The 25,891-nt window shown below is 39.5% G+C and overlaps 1 protein-coding gene across 5 annotated transcripts in view; it reads right to left on the bottom strand.

Moving 5' to 3' along the window:
- Positions 1–1,973: 1,973 nt before the first annotated feature.
- PTAR1 (protein prenyltransferase alpha subunit repeat containing 1) overlaps positions 1,974–25,891 on the bottom strand; it is a 57,712-nt gene continuing 33,794 nt past the window's right edge. For 2 of the 5 annotated variants that reach the window (XM_074994781.1, XM_074994783.1), the window contains 4 exons: positions 25,236–25,340; positions 21,814–22,027; positions 16,310–16,626; positions 1,974–11,983 (listed from right to left, as the gene is read on the bottom strand). In XM_074994781.1, coding sequence (XP_074850882.1) covers positions 11,641–11,983; positions 16,310–16,626; positions 21,814–22,027; positions 25,236–25,340 — 979 coding nt within the window. In that variant the 3' untranslated portion in view covers positions 1,974–11,640. The remainder of the gene's footprint in view (positions 11,984–16,309; positions 16,627–21,813; positions 22,028–25,235; positions 25,341–25,891) is intronic. The other 3 variants (XM_074994782.1, XM_074994785.1, XM_074994786.1) reach the window with 3 other exon arrangements.

The following is a 25,891-nucleotide window of genomic DNA, read 5'->3' as shown; positions in this document are numbered from 1 at the left end:
TTCTAGTCAAGCACTGCTATGATGACTAGGCTGTGTTTATGGGGATTGCAGGAACTGAGCTGGAACCAAGAAACTGTTCCTCTTGAAGTCTTCTGAAAGCTGTCAGATTTTCATTCATACTGAGCAAGGGTGGAGGCTTTTCAGAATAAGATATTGGGAGATTTTTATAATCCTTCCCCACTTCCCAGTAACATTTCTTGAAAACAGCCAAATTGTTTCCCCACAAACAAAATACATTTGGGGTTGGGTGGAGGAAATTCACCTGGAGGTGAACATTTTTCGCCAAGTGATTGCTTTATATCTGACCCCTCAAATCTTATTCTCCAAGGAAAACCGCACAACACCTTCAAAGATGAGCCTGGGAGCTTTAATTCATAACTTTGCTAAGCCCTTAAACTACAACCACTTCACTACTTTTAAAATAAATGAATTATTTTGCCACTAGTCCCAATCCTCCAATTTATCCAGGTCTTCCTGGACCCTATCCCTACTCTCCAGCATATCAACCTCTCCCGCTAATTCAGTGTCCACAAATTTGCTGACAGTGCAATCCATTCCCCCCATTCAGCTTGTTAATAAAGATGTTGAACAAAAAACAGCCCCAGAACTGAACCTTGGGCCACTCCACTTCAAGAATTTTTAAAGTGGTGAATGGCTGGGCTCTTCTATAACATTAAGGGGTGGGTGGCAGCTGGGAGCAGAAGGTGCTCAGGGCAGGCAGTTGGGTGCCTGAGGGATCTGGGAGGCAGTTTGGGTGAAGGAGAGGTTGTGATCTGGAGTAGGGAACTGGAATGCAAGAGGGTGTGCACTGTCTGGGAGAGGGTGACCTGGATTGGGGGTACAGAGGGCTTGTGTTTTGATCCGGGGCAGGGGGTTAGGATGTAAGAGGGGCTGGGGTGCCAGGTGCAGGTTCTGGCTGGGAGGCACTTACCTTAGGCAGCTCCCGAGCAGCAGCCCAGTGGGACTCTCAGGCAAACTCCCTACTGGCTGTGCTCCCACATTCTGTTCAAAGTGGCCAGCTGCAGGGGCCACGTGCTCTCTGCATGCCTCATGCCCCTTGGCAGGGGTGGGGGAGCTGCGCATTGCCTGCACTTCAAGCACAGCCCAGTTAGCCTCCATTGGCCTGTTTCCGGGGACGGGGGAAGGGGGAGGCAGTGTACAAAGCCCCTTCTTCCCCAGTGCATGCAGCATGTAAAGGGCACATGGCCCTACGCAGCAGGCTGCTTTGGCGTGTGGTGGCACAGTCAGCAGGGAGTCTGCCTGAGCCTCCTGCTGGGTTGCAAGCCGAATGTTGCCCACGTATGGTTTATAAGCTGTGGCTACGTCTACACTAGCCCCAAACTTCGAAATGGCCACGCAAATGGCCATTTCGAAGTTTACTAATGAAGCGCTGAAATGCATATTCAGCGCTTCATTAGCATGTGGGCGGCCACAGCGCTTTGAAGTTGACACGGCTTGCCGCTGCGCGGCTCGTCCCAATGGGGCTCCTTTTTGAAAGGACCCCGCCTACTTCGAAGTCCCCTTATGCCTATGAGCAGATGGGAATAAGGGGACTTCGAAGTAGGCGGGGTCCTTTCGAAAAGGAGCCCCGTCAGGACGGGCCGCAAGCCGCGTCATTTTCGAAGTGCCGCGGCCGCCCGCATGCTAATGAAGCGCTAAGTATGCATTTCAGCGCTTCATTAGTAAACTTTGAAATGGCCATTTACATGGCCATTTCGAAGTTTGGGGCTAGTGTAGACACGGCCTATGTGTAGGATAGATATGTAAAACTATATTTGAAAACTGCTTGTGTGCAAACAGATTATTTATACAAACTAAACAAGTCTGACGCTACTTAGAGATGAGAAAATATGGCTCCTACATGAGGAATTTACAATCTAAACCTAGATTACTATTGACTAGGGAGGCACGTTTAACTCTGAACATAAATTTGGACTGCAGTGTGAAATATGGAATCAAACACCGACTTTTAAGAGATGAAAAGTTTATTTAAAAACTTCCAACATTTAGCAAAAAACAATTTTACATTATTTTCTGTTTTCTACAGAAATACAATAACTTACAGCTGTGCTTAGTATAGTCTCTCACTAGTACATATAAAAACAAATCTACAGATAAATAAGTGGAAAATTCATTCCACTAGCCACCATCACAAAAATTGTACCTGTAATTTTGGAAGACATCTGCATAGGATGATTAGAATTCCATGGGTGGTATGATATATTTTTGTACTACTAGGATAATGTAAAAATATAATTTCCATGCAATACAAAAAGTCTGAGATAAACAAGGTATAATTTAGAGTGCATAACTGGAAAACAATGTAAGGATACTGTTATTTCTAACCAGACATCATTTTACATGGTGCAGAATTTCAACTTTCCTTCACAACAAAGCTCAATATATAAAGGATCTTATTTTGTAAAGGATTTAAAATTTATATCCAATGAGGTCTTCTTACACATAGGTGTGTTGGGGCTAATATCATTGGAAGAAATGATCCGTTACTAGATTCCTATAGTACGATTCAAGAAGTTTTCAAATAAACTTGAAGTAGCTACGTTTAAAAAAGAAAAATCACCACTGTTACCTAATTGAGTGCTTGAGATGACAAGTATAAAGACATCTGTACAGTTTATTATTGCACCATAAAATAAAATATTTACAGTGCACTTTACAAGTGATAAAACTAAAGCTGCTCAACATTAACTAAAATCCCCAGCAGCCAACAAATCAATAGTGTCTAGCACCCAGGACCCCTCTATACATCCAACCTCCTACAGCATGCATTTAACACTGAACTCAGATGTCAAGCTTTATGCAGTCCCTCAATAATACTGTCTTAAAACTAGGTTTAAGACTTGCACTGCATCTTACTCTAAGATTCACACACATGCATAAACCCTATGAAATCTTTCCCACCACTTTCCCCATTTCTTAACTCTGATGTCCACAGTGAACTGCTATATGTCTAGAAGCAGAATGTGACAGAGTATCCCTACAAAAGAAGGATGGCAAGATACCCAACTAAAATAGCTACTACCATCCTAGATAAATTATTGTTTAAATCAAATTTTAATATTATTCCCCTTTTCCTCATGGTAATCCCAGGGCACTTGTGCAAAAACCTTTCTCTACCATTTAAAACTGAAACAAAACTAAGTTACTTCTATAATTATTGCATACAGGAAGCTTGCAGAAACCCCAATCCCTTTCCAGTTGTCTTTTAAGATCAATAAGAACTAGCAACCTTAATTTTTTCACTTCAGGATGATAAAACAAATTCCGCATTGTGGTAATACTATTTTCCATGAGAGCCTGGTTTACTAACATGAATAAAACAATCCACTTAAGATAGCGGAGCCATTTATAATTCATTGCACTAAACATTTTACTGTCAAACTATCAGATAGCGGTTTATCTTTAAACTCCAGTATGGGTCCAGCCCTGTACCTTTAAAGTCAATGGGAGTTTTGCCATTGGTTTTAAACAGAAGCGGGAAAAGGTCCTATCTGCAGTTGCAGATTAAGGGCTAGATTCTTCAGCTCATATTAATGAGTGAAGTTGCAGATCTGGCCTAATATTGTTTTTATCCAATTATTATATTCCCTTACATAAACCTCAAGCTTAAAAATAAGCCTGAAAGTTACAGGCATGAACACTCCACTCACACATTTGCAATTTCTTTCAGATAGTCTTGGTTTCCCTTCTCAGCAGCCAACAGTAGAAAGTTTCCATACATATTTTCAGAAGGTGCTCAGCATTTTAAAGCCAGACCTTCCTAAAAGGTCTGAAGCTCAGTACATAGAAATGGAGGCATCCAAAATCATTGGCACTGTTGAAAATTTCGTCCAATGTGATTTTTTTTTCAAAAAAGCATCCATTGAGAATACCAAAAACGAAGAAATACAGCACCCAAAGACAGTTTAATGAATTATTCAACCACGACTCACATTAGCTGCCTTTCCTCCACAAGAGGAAATGGGAATATGCAAGACAGCCTGGACTCACAAATCTTTGGCCACCTCATTGAGAACATGCTCTCCACAAGTGCTCTTTGGGATTCCAGGTCAACAGATGGGGGAGGCTGGCCAGGGTCCACCAGGTTCTCCCACCAAACCCTCTGAGCCCAGTCTGCTGTCAATTTTATTCTGTTTGGCCCTTTGCAGTTTGGAACAGTTTCCTAGGGCATACAAGGTTAGCAGTGCCATTAGCAGAATAGCTCCAGCAGAAGTTATGCTGTTCATAGTCTTATGGAAATGAGATGGGCTGGACAACACTGGAAAAAGAAGGTGCATCTCTGAGAATGCCCCTTACCTTCACCACTTCCTGAAGTTGACAGGTATCTTGGAAGATATACTGATTAAGGGAATGGTGGGCTGGAACTCCCACTTTCTAATACAGGGCAGCAAAACAGCCCCTTTGGAAGAACTGCCATTCACAAACTTCCAGTATCTTATTCAGGAATAACCCAAATGTAGGAAAGTTTGGCTCTTCATTACAAGAGGGATTTATACTGGGCATAACAGACTTATTTTCCTAGTTACTGTAGTGCATATTTTGGATTTTTTTTTATTCACAACTGTTTTTTGTTCTAATTGTGTTCAATGAAACTCTTTACTGACATATGGTGGTATTCTCTTAAAGGAATTTATCTTGTAATAAAAATAAGCACTGCAGGATAAATTACTTCTTTCAATTTACTATTTTGTGGAATACTGACAACTTATCAGCATTGTTATATTCCCATTGTCATACTATTTACACTGCTTTGTCACCATATAGTTCCAATTGCCATCAGCATTATTTTTAATCTAATTTATCTGCACCAAACAATTTGCAGAGCATTTATATCAATGATAGCGGCATATCCAACAAATATGAAAGTTTCTGACAAAATGTAGTCTTATGGCCAAAAGTTGCATGCATACAAGTATTTTTCTAACAATATGACAGCCACATCCACTATTTTTTCCCTCTGTATCGCCCCTAATTAGGTTAACATTTTGCACTGTAGAGAATACTACTGAGATCAAAATGTTGGCTTTATAAAATTATACAGTGCTCGCTGGTTCACACAAGTACACAGTACTGGCCTAGATATTTTCAGTACCATGGATCCCGTTCCTACCTCTCTCATTTTCCTGCTATATTTCAACATTCCCAAGCACAATGTTACAAAATAGGAACACTGCAATAAATGCAGCCACTCACAAAGCAAAATCTGAATAAATGGGAATGATCACAGTACATGCATTTTGCCTTGTAAGAAATATTTTCTTCTCATATATTATCACTTATGACACTTGCAATACTAGACTATGTGAATGCATACAATATATTTATCCATTGCTAAGGTGTCTGTATAAGAAACCAATCTGTACGACCGAGGTGCCAACTTTATTCAAGTCTCCTGCGAACTGTTAACAGTATAAGAAAACTTATTTTGCCTCACCATAATGCTATTCCACTCAAAAAATTCAATATGCACAACATACAGATGTGTTTTTTTTTTAAAAAAAAAAATCTATTTACTAGGCATAGGAGCAGGTGCCAGACAGTATACATAAGAATGCATGAATAAACACTTCTTAGTTAAAGATCTCTACTCTTTAGTCAAGCTGTATCGTACATACACATAGGCTGTCTAGTTGATAAATAAAAATGGTTTGCTTCATAAAACAGGTTTGATTCTTGTGTTCAGAATCAGAGCAGGTTTAGAAAATTCAAAATATATAATATGAAAAAAGATACCAGTAAAAATGTATCTATTTTGTATGGTAAAGCCTGGCTCTATGAAGTGCTGAATGCACTTAATTCCCATTTTCATCAATGGGACAGTGCCATGAGTACACTTGGGAGCTACATAAGAGGTACCCAGCAACTAAATCACCATAGAGAAATCAGAGCTACAAAATAGTTGTTGTACAGAAAGTGAGAGTATTGGGGGCAAGTGAGAAAAAACAGGCATAAAGCAAGTAACTAGCTACAGATTTTTAGCCAGCTACAATACTATCCTAGACTACAAATTTTGACAGTTTACATTTATCACTTACTTTTTTTTAAAGACATTGACTACAAACTGTAAAAATATACCCTAATTCACGAAAATAATCTATGCCCTGAGAAGTAAAGTTACACACTAAGTAAAAGCCACACGGAAGTATCAGGTTTATACTGACCATATTAACATTTTGAAAGCATAAACTGACTACAAAGAATTTTCTTAGAAGCACAACTTTTTTCCATGTGACTGCAATATTATGCTCTGTCAGAGGAAATAGTTGATGAGTCTATGCAATTTATATAGCTTTAAAAGCTACTTGAGATTTTATTTTACTTGCTCTAGATTTGTTTCTATATGGCCTAGCAGATAAAGCTTTCACTTTTCACCCCGATGTGAGGATTTGGGTTTAGCCTGAGATTGTGAATGAGCCTGATGAATTCCAATTAAGGGTATTATCACAGCATTTTTGGGAGGTAGTCAAAGTTATCTTTACATGTGGCCACCTCCCCATAGCTTCATTACATTCTTTGTTAGTTGGGCTAAAGGACAAGCAGTTCAGAACGAACCATCCTCTGAGTACAATAGGAAAGAGAAGGAAAAGAACACTATAGAGAATACCATGGCTTTCTTTCATTACTAAACTGCATTGTAAGAACATTTTCAAATGATAGAAGTTTTCTTTATGTTTAACATCAAAGCTGACAAGAAAAAACCATCAAATCGAGGAGAAACTAGCCTATATGTCACCCCTCCTCCACATATGTCCCTGTCCCATATTTGGCTTTCACTCCATTGATCTCAAGAGCTCTGTAAAACAGAAGCTCCCGAACTGGGGGAAAGGAGAGCACAAGGTAGTTACCAGGGGAATGTGAGTTGTCAGCTCTGTGAGGCTGAGAGCCCATAGCCCTCAATACATTAAATTACCCCCACTTTTAATTTATAAATGCTGGAGGGCCACACTTAGAAGCTCACTGCATGAAAGGGGTCACCTATTAAAAAAATTTGAAAAGTACACTTCAGAAGATTAATTTAAAACAAAACAAAACAAAAAGTCAGACACAGTATAAAGGACCAAAAAGTTTGTCCAGAGTGTCGATTATGAAACCCTTGTAACCCAAAATAATGATGTTCTGCAGTTGTTGTATTTGGGTCATTTTTAAAATATACCTTCTTAAGGGGTTTCATAGCTAGGTTTGACTGTGTAGACAAGGCCCCTTCAAGACCCCCTTCATTCTTTTTGTCAATATTATATTCAATATTGACAATATTGTCAATATTCAAACACTCAATTTGTCAATATTCAAAGACTCATTAAAAATGACCTACTTTATGGTGTAGTGTAGAAAAGTATTCATTCATAATATTTAAACACAAGGCACTGAAATGCTTAAGCTAATTTCAGTTGAGAAAACAGAATCTGGACTTTTACTGTATCATTTCTTCACTATGCTCTTTTCACTAGTTATACTCACTGAACTGATGATTCAATTTTCCCGTATTAAAATGATAAAAGTTTTTAAGACTAAACATTTCGACAAGAACTGTAGTGAGCCATCACTACAGTCATCTTGAATGTAGCATATGTTTTGCCTTACAGACTACAGCATGAGAGATAAACAATTGCTGATGCAATACAGTAGGGTCTCAAAATTTGTGAACCTAAGGTTTGCGAATTCAAGTATTCATGAGCGGCCGCTTGCGGACACTTCCCTGGGGTATGGCGCACTGGTGGCTGCTGTTTCCCAGGGCTCCGGGTGACTGCCATGTCCCAAGGGGGCCCTAGGCAGGGAGCACCAGCAGCCGCCGCTTCCCCAGGCAGGGAGTGCCGGCAGCCGCCGCTTCCCCAGTTTGAGGCCCCCCCACGTATTTGCAAAATTCAACATTCATGAGGGTTCTCAACATGGAACCCTTGCAAATGTTGAGACCCTACTGTGCTAGGAAATACTGTACCATATGTCATTTTAAAAATGTGATTTTTCATTTTGACCTGATTGAAAATACAATTAACCACTTCTGGAGTTCCAAATGACATTCATTCCTCAAAGCATTCAGTTTATTTCCAGCACAAAGACTTTGCTATTGAACTAGGTGACCATCTGTTCCATATTTGGGACACCAAAAAGGTGTCCTACTTTTTTTTTTTTTTTTTAAAGGGACTAATTGTTCTGTATTTGGGCCCTCCCTGCCACTGACCTTTTCTGCCAGCAGATGTGCAGGCTGGAGAGCAGGTAGGTCACCTCCTTTAGGAAAGCAGCGAGAGTGTGAGTTGCTGCCGTGTCCCTCCCGCTTCCCCAGGGATCCCAGGGGCTGCCACTTCCCCAGGGCTCCCAGGGAGGGCTGGCAGGTGCCACCTCCTTCCTGGCTCACCAGGGTTGGTGGAGCTGGGAAGAGTCGCCCCTCTCCCACATATTTCCTTGTCCCATATTTGGGACAGGGAGATATGGTTGCCCTATGTAGGACTAAGTCAGTGTATGAAAAAGGGTTGTACCAATGTAAATGTCATACAATAAAGCAAAGGACAGAGTTAATGGATACTGAACCTTAAAAAGCACTCATTTTAGTGCTGGATAAAGCCTGATTTATTTCTGTATTACCTTTCAAAAGAATCATAAAAATGAGTGAGTGTTTGGTGCTGCATGGCTGAAGTCAAATGACTCACCCAGCAAAATCCTGATTTAATTATTGAATTAGAATGTTCTGACCTAAGCACAGTAAATGCCAAATACAGCATTACTTAATACTGAGGAGCTGGGCTCAGTAAATTTTATGTTAGCTATTTACCAATGGGTTGAATTCTAAATATTTAACTATTTATTGTATTCCTTCTTCCCCAACTGGAACTGTAAATAAACCAGTTTAATTAAAAAAGTAGTCCTGTTTGTGGGTGGAAGTTCCTGGTTACAGGACATCAAAAAATTCTAAATATGAAGTTGTACTTCCAAGGAATTACATGAGCCTGGGCACTGCTATCTTAAACAAACATTAAAATGAGTATTTCCTTTTCTTTCTTAGCACCACTTTAAATCTTGCACATCTTTAAAAATATATTTTCTTTCCCCTGGTGATGCTGTTGATTAGTTTTTAGATTTCTCTCAGCTTGGAAAAATGGAAGTCAATTTCACTTTTACTTACAGTGTCACTCCTCCCCCTAATGTTGAGTCTTCAATGCTGCAAGGCTTGGGTAATGCAAACTTGCAAGAAATGGTTATTTTATTAACTAACAAATGTTTTCTTTGAAATTTTAAATTAATCATAGAAATATTTTCATCAGATTTATACTTTCGGAGACCTACTGAGCACCTTTAAAGTATGAAAATGTATATAAGTTTTAAAAATGTATTTTTGGACTACAAGGGCCAAAATTTTGTCTTCATACACATATGGTTAATTCCTAGCAATATCAAAAGGAGTTTCACATATACATCAGAGGACACAGTTTGACCCCAGATGTTTATGATGACGGAAGGGCTGTCAAATTTAATATCAGAATATTTCTACTACATAGCTCCAGGGAGCTAACTGAAACTTCATTTTGAAGTCCAATAAACAATTATAATGGATTTCAACTTATATTCTGCCACCCACAGTCCCTCTCCCCAACCAATCCAAAATCTTACAACCGAAAGAGGGAACTCTCCCTCCAAACACACTCAAATAATTTTCTACTTCACAAGGCACAAACTGTCCTCACCTTCCTCCTTCCTCCAATACCTTTCAAAGATTATCTGTTTAATAGACAAGATAAACCTGAAAGACAAAATTAATTACTTTAAATGTAAAGTCAGGATGGACAATATAATCAGTAATAAAACTACAGTGGTAGGTGATTTTATACTTTCTGGGCACCCAGAAGTAATCAAGAACTACATGCAATTTTAAGTGTCTCTATGAACTCTTTGTAGCTACAGAACAGCTCTGAGCATAAGCACCAAGTCATAGGAGGCAGCCATCTCCTCAGTAAAAAATCCAGGAAGAGTTTAAATTTAGAGACCTTGGCAACCATTGTTTAAACCTTTTCTCAAAAGACTGTTAAATTCAACCACATTGATTAAGCCATACAAGAGGTCTGTTCTCCCTTTGACACACAAGAGACACTCCAATGATGGGAGATGCAAATGTAGTTGGGATCACAGTGCCTTTCTGCTGCTTATAGTACTCTAAGCAGCAAGAGGAGCAGCATGACACTGATCATATTGGGGAAGCACTTGGTGCAAAACACAACATACACAAGGACTGTAGCAAAAGATCGCTCCTGAAGCTCTGGATCTTCTCAGCAGGCCTGCTCTATTTGAAACGGGTAAAAATTTGCCTTTAGTTTAAGGCACATTTTATACTGGCACAATGCTTCTACATGAGGGCTTCACACTGGCATGATTCCACTGATCTAGCTACATGGGTGCAGAAGTCCCTCATGCAGATTAAAGCTCTGAGAAAATACCAGTACAAGTATTTACACATACTTGCACTGGCAACCAAAAGGAAAGTCAGGATGAAAACTACCCTGAAACCATATAAACTGTCCATCCAGCACACACACACCTGAGGGACTGGATGGGAAAAAGTCAGTTTACAGAGAAGAAAAATGAAATTGATGCCCTGCTTAGTGAGAGGAAGCAATGCACAAGCATGGAGGGGAAGAGACCCAATGTATTTTTAAACAGTACTCAGAACAGTCAGCATAATTCCTTTTTTACCCCATTATCTAAGATAATGATATGTTCTTAGTTTTTCTATAGCTTTTTAACATACAGTTCAGTGGGCTTTGTAGGACTCTGTAGTGTATGTCATACATTCAGAAATCTGAAGTGTCTAACTCTGGCTTATTGAGGTAAAAATAACAAGTGTGATGTAAAAGAATTCTGTTGACAAATGCTGCATATTTAGCTTTAACCATACTTCTTCACTATCTGTGAGAAACATGGTTTGTTCTCCTGCATCCACCGGTAAGTATTTGACTTCAAAAGGTCAGTTTAGTACGCTTTGATATCAACTATGCGCAATAGATGTGGGAGGCAAATAAAATACCACAGACTATAACAAACAGCACAAATCCAGTATTGTTGTAATATGTCCTTACAAATAATGAAAAGGGGAACTGAATACAGAATCACTGATCTTAGACAGCAATTCAGAAGTATTAACTCTTACTGAAAAAACATGACTCCACCAACTTTGGTTAAGAGTCATTACCAGCATTCATTATGATAGAGAAGAATAATTTGAAAGCTAGTTCACGTTACAATGGCAGAGCCATTTATTTGTTTTCCAGATACTGAATTTGGATCAAAACAATTTTTAAACTGTCTTTTAAAGCCCCATTGGTCATAGGCAATGTTAAGATTAAAAAAGTTTCAGAAGGACAATGGTATGATATGACGTCGCCACAAGTAAAAAATATAAACCGCACATTTTTAAGGGGATTAAAAGTAGACCTACATTTTCATAATAAAAAGTTATGCCAGATTTTTTAATAAATAAAATGAAAGATTACTCTGCATATGAATTTTAGCACTGATCACAACAAAAGGTGAGAAGCATATGGGTAGCAAACACTAGCAATCATGACATGCATTTGTGTTTGATAAGATAATATTGCACTAAAAGAAGAACCCTGAAATTTGTAACTTCCTTAGCTAACCTAGAAAAGTAACTAGCCATTTCCTGTATGCAGTAGCAAACCTGACCTGCTCTGTGTCTCTGCAAGTTGCTAAAATGTTATCAATGAACCTGTATTCCATTTCCAAGCCAGGAGAGTCCTGTGTAGGGGCACGCTTCAGGCGTTTGGTTTCTTGAGTATAGCCTTGTTTGCTTGAATCAGTTAAACCATCAACATCCATGGCTTGAGTCACATGACTGACGGCTGTACTGGGATGTGAATTATTCAAAGTTCCATCACTGCTGTCCAGAGATGTCAACCGTATAGTTGGAAGAGGAAGTCTGTTGTTTAAATGATGCTGAAGGTAGAACACATGCTGTCTTCAAAGGATGATTGGGGAGGAAAAAAAGTCACACAAACAAAAATCAAGCTGCTACCACTACTAAAGATTTTAAAATAATTGAAATTACATTTCTATCTCTCCTCTGAATAAAATTCCCCACAAAAATCAGCTTATTTTGGAAGCATGGAGGAGGGATGACTCCAGTTAAGCAACAAGATATGAAGCCTTTTGCTTCTCTATGACTGATCCCCATTGTAAACAAAAACTACCATTCAACAGCTGGTACTTGACGTATTGGTCAGCTTAGTGCGTAATGTCACTTAATTTCCTTGTGTTGTAAGTATCAGAGCACTACAAGCACGATCACAATTAACAATCTGAGTGACAAGATCAGCAGGCTTCAAGCACTGAGAATTCAGAATTGGTTTCTTAGCCTGGCTGGAGATACATGCTTCCTTTCATTGCCCAGGAAATGTACTATTGCTGCCCATGTTCTACCTGTGCCCATGTTAAATACAGAAGATTTCTGTCTCCAGAGGATTTCTGTTTATCTAGTACAGGGGTCTGCAACCAAAATCACGAGAAGAGCCATTTTTTCAAATTCAGTTACAAAATCAATCCTTCAAGAGCAGCAATACATGTGAATATGGGACAGGCCTTAATAAATAACATAGAACTGTGCTTTTTATCACTCCTATTTTAAGAACAGTAAACAAACAATTATTTGTGCCAGTTAGAAAGTTGCTACCCCCATCCCCAGGCTTTACCCCCCTCCATGCTGCAAAACTGCTCCCCATCACCAGGCTTAACCTTTCTGAGCTGCAACCTCCTGCCCCCAGCTCCTAGGCTTACCCCCTCTGAGCTCCAACCCCTGCTGCCCCCAGGCTTAACTCCTCTGAACCCCAACCTCCATCTCCCTGTTCCCCTGGCTTAACCCCTCTGAGCCCCAACCTCACTCTGCCAACCCCAGGCTTAACTGCAACCTCTCCTCCCACCTCCAGGCTTAACTTCTCTGAGTCCTCCTTGCCCTGGGCTTATCTCACCTCAGTGCACAGTTCTGCTGTGATCGCTACCTCCCCCAACTGCTTCCTGATGCTCGCCACCACCTCCTTCTCGGTGCAGCTCTGGCAGGGGCAGTTTCAGCTGCCCCTCCCTGCAGCTTTCACGCTGGCTTAGATTTCCACCCATGTGGGGCAGCTCCCTGCCCAGCTGGCTTTCCCTTCTGGGGCTCCTGCCCTGCCGTGGCTGACGGCTGAATGGATCTTGCTGCCACTTCTTAAACAACAAAACTAACTTCAGTTCATTCAACGGTGCGCAAATGAATTTAGTTTTTGGTTTAAGCGGTGGCAGGAGCCTCCAGAGCCACACCTTGAGTCAATGTCAGCAGCTCTCTGAGCCACAAGCAATTCCTCAAAACGCTGCAGGTTGCTGACCCCTGATCTAGTAACTTTACACAACTAGAACTGCCTACCGACCTCTGCTACAGGTGTGCACCTGTAACCAACTGATCACCACACAATTGTGTGTTCCACTTTGTGCCCAAGACACAGAGGATACAAATCAATTTCAACTTTCAGCTAGAGATCTCAGTTCCTCCGCTCAAGCAACAGAAAGTCATTCTTTCAGGTTACAGGTTCCCAGCTCAAACCTTAATGTCAGGATGGAGACTGTCACAAAAACAAGCAGGGATATGATTCAAGGAAATGTCTACATGTACACAGTAACTTTTTTCAGCAATCTTCCACATTTTCAGCAGAAGATGAATGTGATCTCTTCTAATAGTTGATGGGAAAGACTAAATATTTAGTTTTTAAAAAAATGATTTCAGTGGTCATGACAGGTGACATCAGTAGCAGCAGTGTAAAGACATTGTCCTACTAATGTGCTTCAATCCTGTCTTGTTTTATTTGTGACTTTTGAGTTTTTCAAGTGAAGTGCACTACAGACTGAGATAGAGGACAAAAAAGGAAAACAACAAAAGAAAAGAACAATAATTTTGGTTAGCATTTTGAATTTCTTGGAAAAGTGGCTGTTCTCCTGGGTTTCAAAATGAACAATTTTTCACTGTTCAAATATTGCTATCATTACAATTTTCCACATTTATAAACAAAAAAAAATTAAAATAAATTCTTGAAAGGCCATATCTTCAATTTGGAAAAACCCCACTATGTGACTGTGCTTACCTAACAACAAAGGAAAAGAAAAGCCTCAAAACAAAAAAAAACTTGAACTTTCTAATTAAGTCAAAACTGTCACAAACACATGGATTTCAGTAGGTCCAGGATTTCACCCAGTGTTATCGGAACTTACGCATCACAATGTCAGGGACACTGTTCAAATATTGTTTTGCTACTTTTTGCTCTTATTAGTCCAATCCAGCCAGAACATCTAAGAAAGAGTGATCTGGATTCCACTCCCACTTTTGTAACCAAGAGAATGATTTTCTACATTCTAAGTACAGGGCCAATCAGTCACATCTGTACAAAGGATGCACTGAAGGCAACAGCACTGCACAACTGCTACCAAAGTCAGAATACAGTGATGTGCGAGAAGACTCCTTTTGGCTATTCTGTCCCAGATTTCATTTTTAGGATTGTTAGTTTAAATACAAAAAGACTTTTTTTTTTCCTAGCCTAACAAATTAGATATGGATGTCAATGGAAAGCAATCAGAGTGTCTTCATATTACTTTTACAGTTCCAGATCTGAGCAGAACCAAACTTGATGCCAAGAAAAGGGGCAGTTATTCAAGTAGAGTAGTTATCAGAACCAACTTAGTCAATGTACCTTTCTTACACTTTTTTTCCCCTATCATCTAGTCAGGAACATTTAATATAACAATGGCTGTGCTGACTCAGACCAAAGGTCCATCTAGCCAGTGTCCTGTCTTCCAACAGTGACCAATGCCAGCTGTCCACAGGGAATGAGCAGAACAAGAATCATGAGGTGATCCCTCTCCTGTTACCCGTTCCCAGTTTCTGGCAGAGACTTGGGATACCATCCTGGCTAATACTATTGTTGACCTAATCTCCATGAATTTATCCAGCTCTTTTTTGAACCCTGTTAAGTGCTGATCTTAATAACATCCTCTGGCAAGGAGTTCCACAGGTTTACTGTGCATTGTGTGAAGAAATAATTCCTTTTGTTTGTTTTAAACCTGCTACCTGTTATGTTCATTTGGTGATCCCTAGTTCTTGTGTTATGGGAACAAGTAAATAACTTTTCCTTATTTACTTTCTCCACACCTGTCATGACTTTATAGACCTCTATCATATCCCCTCATAGTTTGAAAAGTCCCAGCCTTTTTAAACTCTCTTCATATGGCAGCCACTCCAAACCCCTAAACATTTTCGTTGCCCTCTTCTGAACTTTTTCCAATGCCAAGATTTTTTTCTGAGATGAGGTGACCCCATCTGCACACGCTATTAAAGATGTGGGCATAGCATGGATTTATACAGCATCAATAAGATATTCTGTCTTATTCACTGTCCCTTTGTTAGTGATTCCTAAAATTCCCCATTTGCTTTTTTAAACTGCTGATGCACAATGAGTGGATGACTATCCAAAAGACGACTAATTTAGTGGAGAAGGCTAATTTATTCCCCATCACTTTGTATGTATATATAGGATTATGCTTTCCAATATGCATTGCTTTGCTTTTATCAACATTAAAATTCATCCACCATTTTGCTGACCAGTCACCTAGTTTTGTGAGATCCTTTTGAAGTTCTTCACAGTCTGCTTTGGACTTAAATATCTTGAGTAGTTTAGTATCATCTGCAAAGTTTGCCTCTTCACTATTGACCCTTTCTCCAGATTGTTCCTGAATATGCTGAATAGGATAGGTGCACTACAGACCCCTGTAGTACTAGTCTTCTCCAGTCTGAAAACTGGCCATTTATTCCTACCTTTCATTTCCTTTCTTTTAACCAGTTATCAATCCATGAGAGGACCGTCCCTCACATCCTATGACTGCTTACTTTACTTAAGAGCCTGTGGTGAGAGATCTTGTCAAAGGCTTTCTGGATATCTATGTTCCCTATATCTACCAGATTTCGATATTGTGCATGTAAACCATCTTTTGTCATATAAACCTAACATCCAGGCTTTCTCCTGAAACTATTCTGTGGAAGGATGTTGATAGCTTATTCCAACAAGGTACTGAATTCATTCAGTCAAGTATTGTATTTAATAGCTCTGATGCGTGTGGAAGTCAAAAACCAAAAGCTTAGCATATGTCAGGAAAAAAGTCTTTACTAAGAAAGGCGTGTCTTTAATAATCAGAGTTACAATTTCCCCTTTGACTTCAATTTCAAAGCAACTAAATCATTCAAAGAGATGTTTTATTTGACAAGTCCTCTTACCTGTGACACCACAGTGTTTCATGTCCAGGGAAGGTATCAATAAGATCAGTGCAGAGCTCCAACTCTTCCTCTAGAAGATGGGGAAGATCTACCCTTTCTTCTTCTGTACAAGCAGCTTCAGACACTTCATTTTTTTCATCCTTTGTAAGACTGGGGGTTTGCTCATTTACCAAGTGATTTGGCAACAGTATAGAATTATCAGTCACAGTTCTGCCAATCAAGGATGTTATTAAGAACTTGCGGTAGTGGAATCCACTATGGTCTGAAACATGCATGGACACCCAATGTTTAGTGGAAGAAAGTTCATCAAGGAGAATCTGAAAACAAGAATTAGTGAAATTAACTAATTCATATAAATACGACGATTACCAAGATTGTTTTCTGTATGAATGTATTCAGCCCACAATCCTTCCTTTAAGCTTGCCACCATCTCTGTCACCACCACCACCAGTTTTTTCTATAGAGAAAATGTTTAAAAGAACAATGCTAAAAATGAAAGCTTCTATTTAAACAAAAACACCTTCCCCAAATTATCCCTTTATACAGATTTTCCAATTTAGAATACTTAGAATAGGCAAAAGAACATTTTTTAAAATGAACACTGTTACATAAAAGATAATCCTGTATTTATAGACCAGACTTCTGAATCTTGGAACTAAAGGTCTGTCTACACTACACAGCTTTTAGTGACAAGGCTGTGTCAACACAGCCCCGTCGCTAAACGTCAGTGTGCATGAATGTTGCATGTTGGCACTTTCGCAGACAAAAATATTTCTACCCCGCAAATGAGCAACTTTTCCTTTCTTGGCAGCAGAGTACTCCTGCTGACAAAGCAGTGTTCACATTTGTACTTGCCATGGCAAAACCGTCATTTATGGGTGTGTGTGTGTGTGTGTGTGTGTGTGTGTGTGTGTGTGTGTGTGTGTGTGTGTGTGTGTGTGTGTGTGTGTGTGTGTGTGTGTGTGTGTGTGTTTAAACACCCATGAATATCAAAAATTTTACTGATCAAGTACAAGTGTTAAGACTTGCTTATTTACCATCTACCACAAAAGCATTTGTAATTTTTCCATTCTTTACAAAGGAAAGATTCTCAGAGATCTTCAAAAGGTAGGAGTGGGCAATAACTTTTGATGGGATGGTCCACTCCAAGAATTTGGTAAGTCATCAAGGGCAGCAGTCTTCCATGATATTAAAGGAGGAGATACAGGGTCTGGGCTGGAGCTGTGTGCAGAAGGCAGCTGGAGACAGGGAAATGGGGTGAAGGAGGGGGTGTGGGGTCTGCCAGGAAATCTGGATGACAGTGGGAGGGGGTTGTGACCTGGTGGCAGGGGATTGGTTGAAGGAGAGGGTGAAGGGTTCAGAAGAGGATATGGGTCTGGGTGCAGGAGAGGATTCTGACCTGGAGGAGGAATGTAGAAGAGGAAGGAGTTGCAACCTGGGGCAGAGTTTCAGAGGTTTGGGGTGCAATCTGGGGCTTAGGATGATGGGTCTGCAAGGGGATACGGGTGCAGGAGTAGGAGGGCAGAGGGTTTGGGTTGTGATCTGGGGTGCCGGGTGTAGGTCTGGCCAGGAGAAGTCCACCTCGATGACTCCCAGCCAGGAGCCCAGTAGGACCCACATGCAGACTCCCGGCTTTCCATGCCCCTGCAAACCACATAAGGCGGCCAGCTGCGGGAGCTATGTGGATTTATTAATTTTCATAAGTGCACTCAAAAACAAAATAATGGACTACTTCAGCATCTCTAAGTCACTCAGCCCTATGTCTTGTTCAGCCAATCAACATAGCAAACAAGTTTGTTTACTTTTGCCTGCTTCTTGTTTATTTTTGCACAGCACTGTTGTAAATAACTTGCAACACCAGCTACATGTCACATACCCTCACCATTCACATGCCCTGTCATGCTTTGATGTGTAGACTCAAATTTTACATTTGTTTTGTTTTTGAGGGGAGTTGAGTTAAAAAAACTTAATTCTACATTTTAAGTTGTACTTTTCCAATAGAGTGTACTACAGTACTACTACTATGAGGTGAAACAGAATCATTAGCTCATTTTGAATTACTTTTTGTAGTGCCAATATTTGTAATATAAGAGCGTTGGATGTGTCTGTTAGGCATAATGAGAGTTCACTGCACTAGTCATTCTGCCTAAATCAAAATCTCTCCCTCTTCTTCCAGCTGTGACTATTAAACATTGCTCCTCCGAAGAAAAATCTGTACATATCATGTGCTAATTCTATATATGTTGTACAGTATGACTGTCTACATACTAGTGGGTTTTATCCTGTCTGGTTTTCTATGTTGTACTTTTCATCAGAGGATCTCAATGTACTTTCTAAATTCTTGATACAAAACAACCTAGACATTCTCATTTTACAGAGCAGTAAACTGAAGCATTGCAAGATTAAATAAGCTGACCACAGTCACACAGGAAAACCTGTGGCAGAGTCAAGAATAGAAGCTGAACTACCAGAACTCCTGACTCCCAGTCCTATGCTTTACTCTCACGACAATCCTCCCTTTCTCTAGCAGATATCTGAAGTTTTAAAGATTTTTAACTAACCACAATGGCAATCTTAAAACTGGGATGTAAAATCCCTTTTGAATGAGGTAATTGGTTAAATACTAGGTTTAACTAGCTAACTGACTAAATTAGTGGGGCACCCTGCTATGAACATGCTTGGGGCAGGCTGGAGCATGCCCACCTGCAGTGTGCTGGGGACTTGGGCTGCTCCAGCCCACAGTGCTGATGTGAGTTGGGGCACTCCAGCACAGCTGGAGCAGTCCCCAACTGCAGTGGCCCAGCCTGGGTACACCAAGGTCAGCAGCACTTCAGCTGGGCCAGAGCAGCCCGTCTGTGGCGGGGGGTCCCACTTCCTCCCTGGACCACTGCAGACAGGAGCTGCTCTGGAGTGCCCCCGCTCATGGCAGCCTCACAGGGCTGGAGCAACCCCTGCTTTTTTTTTTTAAAAAACAAAAGAAAGTATTTTCCCTACCTAGAAAATCCACTGCCTCTATGGACTTCATAGATTCCACATAAGTGGAAGATGCTTGCTGTTTAGGAAGGAATTGGTACCCAAGCACTAATGAAGGTCAAACAATCTACTCTGTTACCACCTAATTGTCTACAAAAGCCCAAGATTATATTTAATCTGATCTCCAAATAAGACAACTGTGCTTAAGGGTAGAATATTCAGGATTTAGAAAACATATAATTAAAATCCCAACAACTTTCTAAGACAGTTTATAGTATTGTGAAATATTCTAATAGAGATTTTGGGCCAAATTTTTTAAAAGGAGCCTCAACTCCAATGAAAAATTGCAGGTGCTTGTTGTTGTGGAGTTAAAAAAGACAATATGAAGTGTTCTAATATTTGGTCATGATCAGGCAGGTTTACATTTAACTATAATTGGCATTACACACATTCAACTGACCAAAAGTACACAATTAGAGAGAAAAAGCTACACCTATAGTCTTTTATATTTCTGGGAAAAAAAAAACATGTCCCCCTTTCCCCATTTGTCCTGTTTTTCACTGAATCTTCTCAATGTGTTCATGAACAAATTCACCAAATTGAAAATGTCTTTTTAAAAATAATTCTGTGTATTTACTTCCTCTAGATTTCCATCCTCACTTGTTTGCCCTGTAAGTTGAACAGCCCTCCTAGTTCCCATGGACACACTTATGCAGCATGATAATGATGCTTCTGAAGTGCTGCATCAACAATTGTTGCAAAGGATTCTGGGATCAGCATGAAATCTTTTCTCAGGATTAAAAGGAGACCAGTAGGGAAACTGGGCTGGCTGCCAAGTTGGATGGAAATCAAAGGGAATAGTGAGCTTCATAACATAACCCTAAAAACAAAAAATAAAAAAAAAACTTAAGCTGAGCGTGTAACATTTCTTTCATGGCCATAATTATTTGTGAACTGCCACTGCTCAGTGCAATTCACATACTTGTACACAAAGGAAACACACTAGATAAATTCTAAATCCAAGGAGAGCTACTTGTTTCAAGCTGAAGCCTTCCTCTTTACCTATTTTTATAGTCTGCACCCATAGGGACCACAGCTGCAAAAGCCCTTGAAGTTGTGTCCTATCTTTCAAACAACTGCTACGAATTAAAGGGGAGAATTGGTGTTTGCCATGTAAGGGCACTGAAATTTTAAAATATAAAATATAGACATAAAAATACAGCCACCAAAGGCTTGTCTGAGAGTCCTGAAGTCTACACACCCACCTTTTATTTGAGAGTTAGATGAGAGAGCTTCTAGACTGTTTGACTACCTCACACATTTCAGGTTATTATGGAATATGTACAGCTCTTTAAAAATGTTCTTAGGTGACAATCTAAAACAGGAAAAAGTATAAGCAAAATGACCTCCCAGGCTGCCAGTGATAGCCCAAGAACAGATATTGCGGTTTTAGATACTCAGCACTCTCCCTTCAAAAAAAACAAAACAAACCACAGATGAGGTTAGGGTAGTGAAAGAATGTAGAGTCCTGGGAGATTAGAGCATCCACATAATAAAGGCATTGAATGCACCTCAGAGCCAAGAAATCACAGTGTAAAAGTAATTAGATATTTGTCCTTTTTTTAGAACATGTCAACAATTTCATCTTCATGCAGCCTTGAATGCATTCCATTTTTGGATGAACTATATGAACATGCTTGAGATGCAAGTAGAAGATTTTCACAAGACATCACTGCTGAAGTTAATAAGGCATATTTAAGGTCAGTTACTCAGTACTACCTGTTTGATGTAATGTCCTTGTATCTCATGAAAATGCTTATGAGTATCACTTTTCTGTTTCTAACTTGCCTGGTCTCTTTATTTTATAATGTGTATATATATATATATATATATATACACATATACATACATACACACACAATTGGGGATACACATATCCTGGAACTGAAAGGGACCTTAGGAGATCATTTAGTCCAGTCCCCTACCGTCTTGGCAGGACCAAGTACCATCCTTGACATCTATTTGCCCCAGTCCCTAAAAGGCCCCCTCAAGGACTGAACTCACAACCCTGGGTTTAGCAGGCCAATGCTCAAACCACTGAGTTATCCCTCCCTCCACTCCTCATATACTAGTCCTCTATACACATTTTGACATTACAAAATGACATGAAATAACACTAGTAGCAAAACAAAAAAGAGGAATATTACACTATTGCAATGACACCTGCTGCACAGTAGCTTTTTCTCTAATGGGCTCTTACAGCTTATACCAGCAGAGAATTTATACTCTATCCTCTGCTTCCTCTCCCAGATATCCATCTACTCTCTATCAATTAAGCACCAGCAGATGGTGGTGGATGCAAGTTACACTGTTAAGAATATAGCACAGCAACAGAACAAATGCTTAGCCTTGACTGCTTCTCCTAAAGCGCTAATTGTGTAAATCAGTTTGACAACACTAAGACAATTATTTTATCTCTCTGTGCTTTATGATTATCCAGATTTAAATTCTGCTTAAACATTGTATTGTACCTTGACATCCAGCTTTCCCAAATGCTGTAAAATCCAAATACGATGGGACCAGGCATTGTAGTTGCTTGGATATCTCCCAGCAGCTTCACAGCAGACGTCCATTTCTTCCTGTACTAATCGTTGAATCCTTTCTACAGGCACAGTTCCCAAGTTCCCTTTAGTTACAAGAGTTGGCAGGGAGTTTTCCTGAATAAGTTGCTGCAGCACCCATCGTCTGGTTAAATGGCATAGAGTGTTAGCAATGCAAAAGCAGTTTTAAAAGAAAAAAATTGTTTTCTCCCTTATTTCATTATCTAAACTAGATTGACCAATGTATGCAGAGTTTCCTATCATCTCAACTTGGAGTAAACTGGATACCAGGGAAACAGACAGACTTTGGAGCTAATAAGTTACAAAGTCTTCTGTTAATGAACACATTTAAACAACATCTAACTTTAGCACCCCTTGTTTAGTTATTTACAGTTATTGGTCATATCTAGTAGTAAGAATTTGAGGAAATCAATAAAAAAGTTACCAAAAAAACCTGAATATAACAAATTTGAAAAAGGAGTATTTAAATAAGATCATGAATTCCCTTTTGACAAGACATCCAGCATGTTAAAGTGAAGTTTTATGATGAAAAAGATGTAAAAATACCTTCTTACTAAACAGATCTGCACCCTGTATGGATTAAGTCTTATCTGCTGACTTTAGTCACAAAAGAAAAAAGACATTATTGATTTTTACTTTTGTTAGCCCTACAGAGTCAGTTCAGGACCCACAGGTTTTAATAACTGAGACCAAAAAAAAAATTACACCATTTGGTCCATTCTGTGTTGGCTTACTTTAATTATTCTACCAATGTCATTCAGTATGCTTGAAGAAAGGTGAATTTTTTCTTTAATAAAGCTTTAAAGTGAAAAAGTCTGGAACAATGTTCCCTCCAATTTTATCATTCATGGGCAAAATAAACTATGTTGTGTGCAAGATGACATGTGAAGATATGCACCACTTATAGAAACATATGCTGCTGGGTGCTCTGGCAATCAGCTGGGTGGCACCTGAATCTTTCCTGGGTGGCCACTGAAAAGCTCACCGTGCGGTGAACATTCATCCAGAGTCTCTCTGCCAACTTTTGTTATTTTACACTCTCACATTCCCCCATGTGTTCTCCTTTTTTGTGGGGGAGTCTGTTTTCCTGATTAGCGTGTGCAAGATCCACATCAACAACAAAGGAAAAGTTTCTGACCAAATACTGCACAGAAAAAACATTAAAACAAAAATATATAAATATATTTAAGTAATCTCACCTATTTGAAAACAAGAATAGATAAACTTCTGAGAGGGAAATTTAAGTTGACTGTATGTCTAATCTGAGATCAAAACCACTGTATTTGTAAATTTGCTTCTGATAGTCATTGTAGCTAAAGAACGGCAACAAATTAAATCACAGTCTTTGATTACTTCACTTAAAAGAGGGATACATGTCACAAATGTAGCAACTTTGAAGATATGTGGAAGGGTTTTGGAGGTTTTTTTTTTTAAACCCAAAACCTGATACCAAACATGATTCTTTTTTAAAAAGTTTCTGGTCAAAACCATCAATTGCCAAAATGCAAGACTGGGGTGTTGTGATGACAAAGACCCAAAATGAGAGAGATTAAAATGTTTATATGCAGGAAAGTTAAATAATGACAGAGACATTCCTTTTGTTATAAAGCATAAGCTAAGTAACTTCTGATTCTCTATTTCCATGTAAATTTTTAACATTAAATGTGAAAGGCAAACATGAGTCAAAGAACACCTGACTTTTCTGTACATCTTAAAAATGCCCCTCACGATTTCAGGTGCACTGTACATTACATGGTGCAGTTTATAGTCCAACATTGTGTAACCTCAAAAAGTTTGATGCAGCTAAAACTAAACATGGCACTTGCAAGTTATTTCTTTCCTTTCCATCACATCTGCTGAGCATTTCATTCTACATAACGTAGTTACATGAAGCAAATAGTGTGAATGTGGCAAAAGTAGTGAAAAAAAGTTGCAGGGTTAGAAAATTAAAAAAAAGCATAATGATAATTATATTATTCAATTCTGGTGCCACATCAACATGATTAAGGCAAATGAGCAGGAAAAAGACATGGGTACCTATATGTGTATAACTAAGATTGGCAGAATTCAAGTTTTTTCTAATTCAACAATCTGTATTAATTTTTACTCTTGAAGATTTGCTTTTCATTTTTGTTAACAGCTATGATGGGTAGGTTTAGGGTAGTAGTGATGCTGGGGGTGCAGGGCACACCCTGTACAGCCGAGGAGCCCAAGAAACCACAGTACATGCTGGGGAGGCTGAGGTTACCCTGGCCCAGTGGAGCAGAGACCCTTGCCCAGGACAGAAAGGAGGAGGAAGATCCTCCAGTCAGAGAGGAACATACCCTGCTGCTGAACAGTGTCCGCCTGTGGATGGGTCTGACACTTCTGGATAGTGAGTAAATGCATGGGGCTATGACAACAGAATTGCAGAGGATTCCCCGCATAGCCTCAGGGCCAGTGACACTGGATCCCTAAAGGCACAAGATATGGAAAAGGACAGGGATCTGGTGGGCTGTAGACCCCTAGGCCATGCTGTAAGAAGAGGAGAGGATGGAGAGATTGTCTCTGGCTGTAGAGGAGGCCACATCACTGCTGAATGGCTTAGGCTCAGGGACAGCTTCCATAGCCAGCAACTATAACAATTTCCTGTCAGTCTGGCCAAGTCTCTGCTCTGTTGGGCCAAGACCACAGCATTTCCCTTGCATGTACCAGCAGGCATCAGCTGTCACCAGCCCTTCTCAGAAGCAGGAGCATGGGAGCCAGCCTGAGGTATCTGGCACAGTTGATTGAGCACTGGTTTGCCTTTTTAGAAAAATACATTTTATTTCTCATTGGTTAGTGAAAGAGACACTCCAATTGCATAATCTTATGGTGAAAATATAGGGATGAGAAAAATGTCAAAATACAGTAATGGGATAACCTATTTAATTACAATTACAAACATTTAATTTCTAACGAATTCTCATTGTCTGGCAGGGCTATAAGATAAACAAGTTAATGGCAATTTTTTTTCAATAAAGTAAAATATGCATAACCTAGCATTAATCTGATGGCAAGTTTCAAGCACTCAAACTGGGAATACAAAAAGAAAAAATGCATACAACTATAGTTATATTAAAAGATGTGTTTAACATGCAGATACATATTTGATTTGAATGCTAAGCCCTACATAGAGTTGACAGGATTCTTTAAAAAAAATCAAAGAAAAGAATTTCACACTTTGTAGTTTGGAAATCTGCCGTTTCCAGATGCTTGCCTCCACCCACCAATATACCCTCCCCAAACACAAGCAGAAATAGGAAAATACATTAAGTGGGAGCGGGGGAAAAGGAAGAGAAGAAAAAAAAAACCTGTGAATCCATGTTTCGGGACTTTTTGGAAACTTAGTTAATGCCAGTTTTCCAAGATGTAAATCCTTAACTGGACTTAAAGTGCCAGATAATATTAGTTCTTTCCTGTGAAAGAAAAAAAAATTTCCTTTAAGGGTGTATGTTATTTTCTCTGAAACATAATATAACCAACTATGCTACTCAGAATATAAACTTGAAAAATTACAATTCAATTCTTACAACTGAAGAATTACAATTACAACAATTGAGGGAACAATTTTATTGTAACCAGATAAGGGGGTTTCAAAGTAAAATATCCACGTTCTATATTTTAAATTGGACAAACCGTGGTTAAAAGATAAGAAACAAACAGTAGGAATGGTTAGTTTTCAGAGTGGAAGAGGCAAATTGGGATCATCCAAGCACTGGGACTTGTGTGCTGAACATATTTATAAATTATCTGGAAAAATGGTTTAAGGGTGAGATAGCAAAGTTTGATGATGATACAATATTACTTAAGACAGGTAAGTCCAAAGCTGACATCAGAGAGTTAAAGGGCTCTCACAAAACTGGGTGACTGGGCAGCAAAATAATACAAGTTGAACCTCTCTAGTCCAGTACCCTGGGATCTTGACCGGTGCTGAACCAGAGAATTTGCTGAACCATGGGAGGTCAAT

The sequence above is a fragment of the Carettochelys insculpta genome, chromosome 5, assembly GCF_033958435.1.
Source record: "Carettochelys insculpta isolate YL-2023 chromosome 5, ASM3395843v1, whole genome shotgun sequence".
In the NCBI taxonomy this organism is placed as follows: domain Eukaryota; kingdom Metazoa; phylum Chordata; order Testudines; family Carettochelyidae; genus Carettochelys; species Carettochelys insculpta.
The sequence above is the reverse complement of the archived record's forward strand: the minus strand, read 5'-3'. Positions and strand labels throughout refer to the sequence as shown.